This window comes from Acipenser ruthenus, chromosome 8 (assembly GCF_902713425.1).
Source record: "Acipenser ruthenus chromosome 8, fAciRut3.2 maternal haplotype, whole genome shotgun sequence".
In the NCBI taxonomy this organism is placed as follows: Eukaryota; Metazoa; Chordata; class Actinopteri; order Acipenseriformes; family Acipenseridae; genus Acipenser; species Acipenser ruthenus.
In genome coordinates, this window is record NC_081196.1 from 2314091 (window position 1) to 2324719 (window position 10629).

The 10629-nt window shown below is 37.9% G+C and overlaps 2 protein-coding genes across 2 annotated transcripts in view; both read right to left on the bottom strand.

The window, feature by feature from the left end:
• The window catches only part of LOC117407155 (homeobox protein CDX-2-like), a 6739-nt gene extending 2757 nt beyond the window's left edge, over positions 1–3982 (bottom strand). The window contains exon 1 of the mRNA XM_034011848.2: positions 3217–3982. Within this exon, the coding sequence (XP_033867739.1) occupies positions 3217–3646 (430 nt within the window). The 5' untranslated portion in view covers positions 3647–3982. The remainder of the gene's footprint in view (positions 1–3216) is intronic.
• A 2013-nt stretch (positions 3983–5995) lies between these two features.
• On the bottom strand, positions 5996–9307 carry LOC117406362 (2-oxo-4-hydroxy-4-carboxy-5-ureidoimidazoline decarboxylase-like). Its single transcript, XM_034010331.3, has 2 exons — positions 9026–9307; positions 5996–6526 (listed from the first exon to the last, which is right to left on the bottom strand). The coding sequence occupies exons 1-2, from the start codon at positions 9198–9200 to the stop codon at positions 6174–6176; spliced, it is 528 nt and encodes a 175-aa protein (XP_033866222.2). The 5' UTR covers positions 9201–9307; the 3' UTR covers positions 5996–6173.
• Between the last annotated feature and the right edge of the window lie 1322 nt (positions 9308–10629).

Consider the following 10629-nt stretch of genomic DNA (forward strand, 5'->3'; position numbering starts at 1 on the left):
ATGCACCATGTATAGGCTAATAGTTGTAATTGTAGAATCTGTTATGGTTAATAAAATGTATTTCTGAGGTGGTCCGTTTATATCCAAACCAATGTGTGTGTTTTTTTAATATCTGTCTATTTTAAGACATACTTATTGCTAACTAAAGGAACACAATAAAACATTTTTAATCTACAGAGGGTTATTATAAATAGCATTCAATATGACTAAGACCATACAATACTATAAAATAAATTAAACAACGACCAGTAATCTAATCGAATGAATGACTCCAGCAACAGTCTATACATACTACAGATGTAACCAAATAACTCCATTATACAATTGCTATTTTATTAATTATAATTAAAATCTAAAGTATATATATATATATATGTATGTATTGTGATAGTACATAGGTTTTAAGGGGTTTATATGATATTTAAAATGTGTTACCATTCGGGTCAAGTGCTGTGATAAATGAGATAGTTTAATAAACCGATTAGCTGCTTGAATATAAGATGCGAATATAACCCGCACTGTAGACGACATGTTTAAGAAATAAACACAAAGCTCCTGCGCCAGTCCATAGTCTAAAACAAACTGGAACGCGTTTACAACTTTCTTCATGCGATTTACGAGTATTCTTAAATATCTGGTTTGACAGTGTGTGCTACCATGACAGTGTTTTCTGGTTTCACGCACGCCTGTATAGAGCTACCCCGGCCCTGAATGAAAACACTGGCTTGATATTACGCGTGATTGTTTAAATAAACATGAAAGACTAAAGAAGCGGCGGAGTGAATGCCCTCTTTTAACTTGTATCTGTCGACTTTAATACGGACCCCCTAACCCCGTTCATAAAATAGTTTATACAAGCCGGCCTGTGCGGTTCTGTATGGGAAAGATCACAACGAGCGCGACGCTGATTTACCGGCCGTAGGTCACTTTGTTCAGGTAAACTACCAACAAACTAAAACAAAAGACCCCCACTGAGATACATGTGTGATCAGAGACAAAGCCACGGGTCAGCTGAACGGCTAACACGACCTGAAACAATGCATTACAAGATGATCTTATCGGCGGAACACGGCTCAGAGCTGTAATAAGCAGTCCTATTCTGTTTGATTTGCCACTGCTAAGTAAACCGCGGCGAGGTCTTTCATCCCCCAAACCCGCCAACATAATGAAATTAAGAAATCAGGTCGAAATAAATTGAATTCCAATAGAACTGCTCGTGATATTAGCCAATCCAGTCTTGCTGTGTGTTTTGCTGAGATAAAATAAAATAGACCTATCACTAAACCATAAATCAATAGGTTAAATGGCAGATTGTTGTGATTTCTGTTTGTAACGTTTATCAGCTATAACGATTAAACATATAAATAGTTTTTGAGAGATTACGTATACTGTGTGTGTGTGTGAGAGAGAGAGAGAGTGTGTGTTATATATAAAACAGCTATGTCTGAAGGCTGCTAAGGCTGCATCTAAACGACATGCCTGGGAACCTGATACAACTCGCTAGAACCTACATGTGGAGACAACGCTGTCAAACTTCCACATGCATTGTGAAATGCTCCCCCCTTTTGTGGTCTGTGAATGGACAGTGAAGGATGATATCAAAGCAAGGCTCGCTGGCGGATCTGTGAAAGACGAGGTTATGCAGGAGCAAGGCTCCAGGCTTGTCCGTGAGCAGGTGACATTTACATGACAACTGACTCCGGCGCCCGGACACGGCGTCACTTTAACACTTCAATAATATAGCTCTATATTCGTCAAAGATAATACAGCAACAAATGAACACACACCGTTTTTTGTCTCCTTTTTATTTTTATGGGATACATTTATACAGCGATTACAATGCTTTACAAATATATGTAATATTATTCGAAGCCTAAATTATATTAGATGTTGCGAGCAAATTAAGAAACAGCTATGTCTGATCATTTGAGCGTGCACACCACCACTGGAAAGTGTAGACTTTTCTGAAACTACAAACAAATTGAGTATAAATGCATTATATATATATATATATATATATATATATATATATATATATATATATATATATATATATATATATATATATATATATATATATATATATTCAGAAATGGCACTGGGCTTTGCTTTTCTGTAACTTTTTCTAGTGTTGGAATTATCGCTACACATGTGCTGTCAAAGGGGAGTATAATAGGCATTCCGTAATTACTGACCAGTCAATCCCGTATCATATCTCCCCCTGAGCCAAATACGAATTCCTAACGTATCGACAACATTGTGGAATCTTCGTATGTCCAGCGCATTTCCGGATAGCGTCGGGAATATCTGATCCATTCTAGAACTGATCAGAACAATTCTAGAATGCGTTCAATTGTCAGTTTGCGGGCCTCATTTTTGGCGATACCTAAATGGTCATTGCAAGGGTTTGAATGCAGGGGAATACATACAAATCAAATCGGCAATGTGTTCCTGTCAACATATTGAGTTACAGCAGGTAAATAAGTCATTGACACAGCGTTTGTCAAACTACAACCTGCTGTGATTTATATAGGTGAAATGGGTTATACTGTAGTGTATACGAGTATACTGTCCCGTTTAAAGACCACTGCCACAGAGCAGTGTCACTTCAGGTTAGATTTCAGAGCTGCAATGAGGGGAACGCGAGGATGACAGAAAGCGGATATGCTAAGAGGAACACTCGAGTCGGACTGCAGTAACTGTAGTCTTTATTTCCAGACAATTAGATGTTATTATTAATGCTTTGTTATTTACAGCGTCCTACCCTCAGCTGGATTTTGAAACAATTTCACATTCTCCAAAGTAATGCATGTAACCCTGTCTGCCAGTTGTAACTAATAATAATAATAATAATAATAATAATAATAATAATAATAATAATAATAATAATAATAATAATAATGAAACATAAAATAAATAGTTTAACACTGGGAAAGATTGCTGCTAATATTGAACTTGTGATATTGTGGAAAACGTCATTTTGTGTGTATGTGTGTATGTGTGTATATATATATATATATATATATATATATATATATATATATATATATATATATATATATATATATATCAAATAGCAGAATAAGTCACTTTCTGTGTGTTTTCTGGTGAAAATGAGAAAGTAAATTCATCTCGGATGCCAGCGTTGCAATGTTGACAAATTGACATCAGATCGGCCATTAAATATAAAACAAACACACAAGCCTCTTTTTTTACCTGGACCGGTGATGACTGGCTGGGGGGTCTTCTTTATCCATTCGTAAGAGCGCCTCGGACTGCTGGGGGCTTGGTGTTCAGCTGCGCTGGTGTTGAGGGCATGGATAACCCCGCCACCCGAATGCTGGACGGGGTTATAATCGGCCGCGGAGTATGGAAGCGTCCCCGCTGACGCATTGATGGAATGCGCCCCGTTTGTTGGCACGGGCGCGTACGCACTCCATTCCTCGCGGGGTGGTCCATACGGGGAATGCCAGGAGACTGCCGGCTGTGTAGCACTGTCCAAATTCACTCCTGGGACGTGATAGGTCCCGTAATCCGGGTACTGTGGCGGGCTGACAAAATTCTGAGCACCAAGATTCAGTCCAGAATGCCTAACAGAACTCGGGTACATGCTTGCTTCTTTATCCAAAAGGTAGCTTACGTACATGGCGGCAACGGGGATGGCGCAATACGCATACTATTAGGAAACACACAAGGAAGGGTCTTTTTTAGTCCATTAGGGTCCTATTTTGTTTCCTTTATGACCCGTTTCAAGTACTCTCTTCTTCTGATGATCAGGGCAAATTGACTGGATCCCACATGATGAAGGATTGTTTACAAAGGTGCTATTAGTGAGAGCGCAGCAACGGCCGGTGACGTCAGTTTATTAATCTAACTCCCCCCACACCTCAAAAGGATTTGCATTTTAAAAGATTTGCATTTAAAAAGATAAGCGCGCACTTGTAGATATTGCGCTTGTATTGCTCCCGTGCTTCCTCCTGCCTTTGCGATGCGATGCACTTTGAGCATTATTATTCCAGGATTATTCCAGGAAGCGTTTTATTTGTGTAAGAGAGCGCGGCGCCAGTGCTGTCGATACACGGTAGAGAAGCAGGTCATAAATAAACGAGGAGACACAAGGAAGCAGGTGCGGGTGTAAAGTCGGTGTGTAACCACTCAAGCATGCAGGCTCCTAATGGGGTTGGCTCAGTGTTGTCAGACTCCCAAGGATTACATTATAAATCTTTATCGTTCATTGACAAATGTAGTATTATTATGAAGAATGGCATTATTATTATTATTATTATTATTATTATTATTATTATTATTATTATTATTATTATTATTATTAGTAGTAGTAGTAGTAGTAGTAGTAGTATTAGTAGTAGTAGTAGTAGTAGTAGTAGTATTAGTAGTAGTAGTAGTAGTAGTAGTAGTAGTCGTAGTAGTAGTAGTTTTAGTAGTAGCAGTATAACTGTGCAACTCGTTTATCCAGGATGGCCTAACAGCACTGTTGAAAAATGTCGTTAGATTTTAAATGGTCAGTTTCTGAAAATGATTCTGCATATGATTACTATGTATTTATTAGTTGCTTCACAACATTTCTTTGGAGCCGTTTAAATGTGTCTTTGATGACCTTTGGTTACTTAATTCGTGCAGGAATTCAAACACAAGGGGTTACAAGAGATACACGTCTTCTTACAGCGTGTATACCGCCAGACATTGACAAGAAATGTAGGCCCATGTGTGAAATTGTACAAATCGTCGCATCTGTTTTTAAAATGATCTAGTTTGAATTGTTACTGTGAGCAGTCGCTTTAAAACGCAGCATTTTAGATACTCTAAAACGGGTCACTATAATAAACATCACGATGTTTACATTTGACAGATAAGCATCTATTTGTAGGCTTTTCTTCTGTTTAGAACTAAAGCACACAACAAACTAAATAAAACACGTGGACCAATGCGTATACTATACAACCGTCATAAGGTGACACCGTTCAAAAAAATAAAATAAAGACTATGCTGATGTTAAAACTACTACTACAGTACTACAGTACTACTACTAATATAAATAAAACTACTACTACTACTACTATTACTACTACTACTACTACTAATAATAATAATAATAATAATAATAATAATAATAATAATAATAATAATAATAATAATAATAATAAGCCATTTCAGTTCACCAAAAACGAAAAAGAAACGAATGAACAACCTTAGACGGTTATGGTCTAGTAACTTTCTCCTTTCTGAGGAATACATTGCGCTAATGGTGATTTGGATGAATATATGACTATATGAAGACAGCCAGCTCGTCACTGCATTTGAACAAGACGAGCTGGACCTGCTATGGGAGTTACTGCTGCTTCAACGCAGTGAAGAAGACACAATCAAAACAGAACCGTTTCAAGTTAGCAAATGTGATCAAACGGGAATCCCCTTTCATATCAAAACCATGGAAACAACTGTGCTCTACCTCGCCCAAATCATTATTATTATTATTATTATTATTATTATTATTATTATTATTATTATTATTATTATTATTATTATAGTCGGTGTTTTATTCAATGAAAATGTAAACTAGCTAAATGTGGAATATGCTGCAAGCCCATGCCTTACCCACAAAGAACGTTTTAAAACTTGAACCTAGTTTTATGAGGCAATAAAATCCAATGTGATTGCTTTATTATTTCTGCTTCACATAAACGCCACGTAACCCTTGAAAAATAACAAAGAGAATCATAATAAACTATATATTATATATTATATATAAATATAATAAACGTATTTCAACTCCAATAGTGAACAATACACAGCATCATCTAACACATTTATGTTTCAAGCGGTGATCTGCTTTTGTTTAAACTGTTTATTCGTGTTTTTAATGAGCTCCCTTATTTAAAACACAACAAAACAAAACGGAACAGACACACACATACACGCCCCCCCCCCCCCCCCCCCCCCCCCCCCCCCCCCCCCCCCCCCCACACACACACACACACACACACTTAAAGCCAGAAACACATTTCATACGTCATAAACAAAATAGAAAACCACGACCTTTTTCTGCAGTTTATTTGTAACAAGTCTTAAAAGCACACTTTCCATCTGAACGTTCTGCTCCGCCGAAAGCGTTCATGAATGAATTGTTACTTGGCCTTGGCTCTAGATTTGTTTTTTTACAGTTTGGTGGATTTCGCAGCTCTGTTATAAATGTCCTGCAGTCTGAGGCGGCAGATGCTTTTAACCTCTGCTATGCCGCAGTGCAGCTCCTGGAGCTGTTGGTTCCGGACCCTGCTTTCCAGTTGCTGGATGATCCTGTCCTTGTCACTCATCCTGGCACAGATGACGAAGGGGAACCCGAACTGTTTCTTGTACTGCGAGTTCAGCTGATTCATCCGGAGCGCGTCCGCGGAGCTCAGCGAGGTCAACCCGGCCTGGCCTTGCTCTCCTCGGGACTCCACTGTGAGTGTGCCCGCAAGCAGCTCCCTTCCTGCTAAATCCGGGTGACACCTCAGTATACCCTCTTTACCTGCGGGAATGGCATCATATAGACATGCATTATATCAACAAAGTGAAGGACAGCACTGCAAAATACTCATTGTTTAAGAATGAAACGTAGCTCGTATGCAACACGTTTTAAACACATAGTGTTTATTTCAGTTGTTTGAGAGGCTAGAGCTGAGGGAACGCTTGGTTTCAGGAGACCGCTGCACGGCACACCAGGGGAAGACTTGGGGTTGATACAGCAAAGAGGCTTCAAATCTCCCGGTCTCCTGGAACCAGGTTTCAAGCCACTGTTCCTGAAAAAGTGGCTTCCAGTTCTTAGTGTTACCAAAATAAACATTACAGTGAGAAATATAGACATATGTCATGTCAAATCTGTAGGCTAACATTTTATATTGATTTCATAAACATACAGACATACTGGAAGCGCCGAGGTTGACTATAGGTGATAAAATGTCCATATGAATAAACTCTATGGAAATGTATGTAAGAACAAATGTATGAACATGTATTCAACACTTTATATGTGTTTTATATATTAAAATATATATATTGTAATCCTATTTTAAATATTAAACAAATCAACTGAAATAAACCTAATGTAATAATATTATCTATCTATCTATCTATCTATCTATCTATCTATCTATCTATCTATCTATCTATCTATCTATCTGTCTGTTTGTCTGTCTGCCTGCCTGCCTGTCTATAATCATTGGTCAATAATTACCCATTTAAAAAAAAAAACAGGGTCAAACAATATTTCAGATATTAAGCATGCACACACAGGGATGTGAGGCACATATCTGCACATTGTTTAGACAAACACATCAAACCTATTCAGTGACTCGTAGAATTATTTGGTAGCTTCCTGGTTTTTTGAGTTCTAGAACCACTCTAAAAGAATCACTGCATTGTGCATCAGCCCATGCTTCTAGAACCCTTTAGTTTAACTGTGAACCCATTCTCACCCAGAATGATGAAACATTCTTTATTACAATAACTGTCCCTGAGAAAACCCTGGTTCTGTACACTGGAAAAAAATGCCTTTGTATTCTAAACACGTTCTTATACTTAAATACATCAACTGTAGTGTGTCCTGTAAAATAAATATGTTCAAAATAACAGCAAAAAACATATTTTGAATATAGTTTTATATTTTATAAAAACTGCTCTAGCTATTAAAATAACCCATAATACTAAGAACAGAGAGTAATTCGTATTTCACTATTTACTTAGAGTTTTGAGAAGCATTATCATGGATTCTGAATAATTTAGGTTTTAGCTGTATTCATATTAGCATATTCCCCTACTTTGAGAGTTAATACTTTGGAGAGTTTGGATTGCGAAACTGAAACACACAAGAAATACCAAGCAGCAAAACGATTCGAAAGTTATACAACACTGACATCTAGCGTTACACACACGCAAGTGCAACGCCTGGGCAGTTTCAGAGCTTTCCGGAGACGCTTTACAACAGTGCACATTGTAACGATCTAGGCTTGCACATACTGTATTGCTTTTAAGAAGGAATCTCAATATCCGATGCTGCGAAAACACGGGAGGAAATCTAAGGGAGAAGGGTGTTTATTTATGTGTTACATTAATAAACAAAATGACTTGATCCCTAGAAAAGCAACTCAAATGTTACATATGAAGGCTAATCATCCCGTCTTTGAATTAAAGCAGAAAAACGCCCAATTATATACAAAACAATGCTGCCGTTCCAGTTTGGCTACATTTCCAATAAATGAAGCTGCAGATAGAAAAAAAAAAACGACAGTCATTTAAAGTAAACATGTAAAACAGTTGCTTTTGAATGTCATCTGCAAAATGTGTTGTGCAGTTAATTGTGAATCAAAAACCTATTTGTTGCACATCTTATTGTTTTATACACTGATAGAAAAAAATTAAATCTCAAACGTGCGCAGCCTTCGTGTTAGTTTTGAAATAATTTTGACAAACCATGCATACGGCTCAACCCCACCCCCCGGTTACAGCAGGCAGATTGAAGTTGGGTGCGGTCGTGATCACGACTCTTCACGAATCACGCCTCAAGTAATAGTTTAACCTACATTCTTTTGAAAGTTAACTTTGTATTGGGCAATGGTCGAGTAGCTTCACAACACACACACACACGCATACAGTGAAGCAAGGAGTCAGAACCTTACACTAAAAACAAAAGCTGAATCACTTCAAACAAACACCAAACGAATGTTCCCCAAAAACCAGCAACACATTCTTCAGTAATTCGGTCGGAATCCCTCAGGAATAACACCTGCATATCGCCCACACGTCACTGAGTTCTGAATTCACGTGGATTCAATTACCCGTAGGGGTGAGCGGGTCAGTGAATTACATCACAACTCGGACAGGACGTGCAGAAGATATTCAGGTGTTATTCCTGTGGGGTTCAGCCGGAATTCATTACGGTTTTGCGGCCGATATTTTAAAGGCACAAAACAATCCGGAAATAAGCGACGGAGTGTTTATACGTATTTAAAAAAAAAAAAAACAATTTTACCTTCGATCGACAGGCTATCAATAAATTCATTGAATCCATTTTCCAGCTCCAGAGTGCTTGAGAAGGGTCTCCGGGACCACAGCGCAGCGGCGATCAGAGGACATCTCTCAACAACATTCCCAAAAACACACACAAACTCTTCACAAGTCATAGAATTCACGGTCTGCACATCCATGCTGCACACTGTACCCAGCAGATACGGTACAATGAGCAGATACTGTTGACAATGAGATCGAAGTACAGAATAACACAAAGGTTCAGCGGCTGTTTTTTCAAACAGACCCCCAGGTCCTTGCTCTGAACTCATAAGTAAACAAAGCGGGTTCCAGGCAGAGAGTACAGTATAGTATTTCGATCGTGATTAGCAGGAGGCTGGCTCTTCACGCTGCCTTTAACCCCACAATAACCGGGACATCTGGTTCTGTTGCGTGTTTCTGCAGCTGACAGTGTGGTTATTTAAACACCATTATCGGTTCTGGTAGCATTTGTCTGCAATGCTGGTCAGGTGAGAATAGCGAGTCTGTATCGTTAATCTATTGCGCGAGAAGGCTTAATGGACCACAGTAAATGCATCTCTCCTATACATGGACTGAGTCTGCTCCTATCGGTACAATGGACAGTCTTACAGGACGTTCTGCCCACGCTGTCTACCCAGCAGTGTCCAGGCATAACCACACACTGCGCATAGATGGAGTAGTTACTGGACCTGCCTTTTCTGTTTGAATTATTTTTTTATTAAAATAAAAAATAAAAAGTATTAATGATTGATTACAAAAAGTACGTAACAATAATAGCAACAATAACAATAATAATAACAACAATACTGACACATATTAACAATAAAAACAAACTGCATCGTTGAATTAATATGTTTGACAAGTGATTTAAATACATGACAGTAAAACAGTTTAAAAACGGAATATAAAACAGAACAAGACTTCTGGCAGTGGATCCTGTATTTTCTTTAACGCAATATATATATATATATATATATATATATATATATATATATATATATATATATATATATATATATATATATGTGTGTGTGTGTGTGTGTGTGTGTGTGTGAACATCATTTAGATCTTTATTTTTAACATCATGTAATCAAAGAAACTACTAAATTACATCGCAAAAGTCTACCGGAAGCCATAATAGTAGTACAGTATTTCATGTTAGATTTAGAAATGTCACATTTTTCAATTTTTTATCATTTTTTTTGTTAAGTATATGGGAAACTACAAAGCGGTATGCAATTCAATGTTAATGTAACAATATTCAGCAGGTTTAATTCGACTTTATGAAGCAAAATGTGTTAATTCTATAGCGTGGTGCAGACAGTTCTGGTCAGAGCTGTAGGAGAGTGCGCCTGTGTTCCTTCCAATGCAGTGCACGGTAATCTCATACAAGAGACTACACACTACAGAAAAACAGAGTGGATTTATTAGAGTCTCGTGGATTGCATGACTCTACTGTAAGTGTTTTAAAAGAGTCACAATGGCCCCATGGCTGCTATTCAAATAACCGGGCAGACCGAAATTTAATGAACCCCATCAGAAAGCATCCATTCAAACACATGCACATGGATGCTTATTTTTTTTACT

What these genes read in the sequence shown, in the direction of transcription:
- LOC117406362 (XM_034010331.3), bottom strand. Translation starts at nt 9,200, where the DNA reads ATGGATGTGCAGACCGTGAATTCTATGACTTGTGAAGAGTTTGTGTGT. An exon ending in TGATAGCCTGTCGATCGAAG is followed by an intron (nt 6,527 to 9,025) that starts GTAAAATTGTTT and finishes CCATTCCCGCAG; the next exon opens with GTAAAGAGGGTATACTGAGG.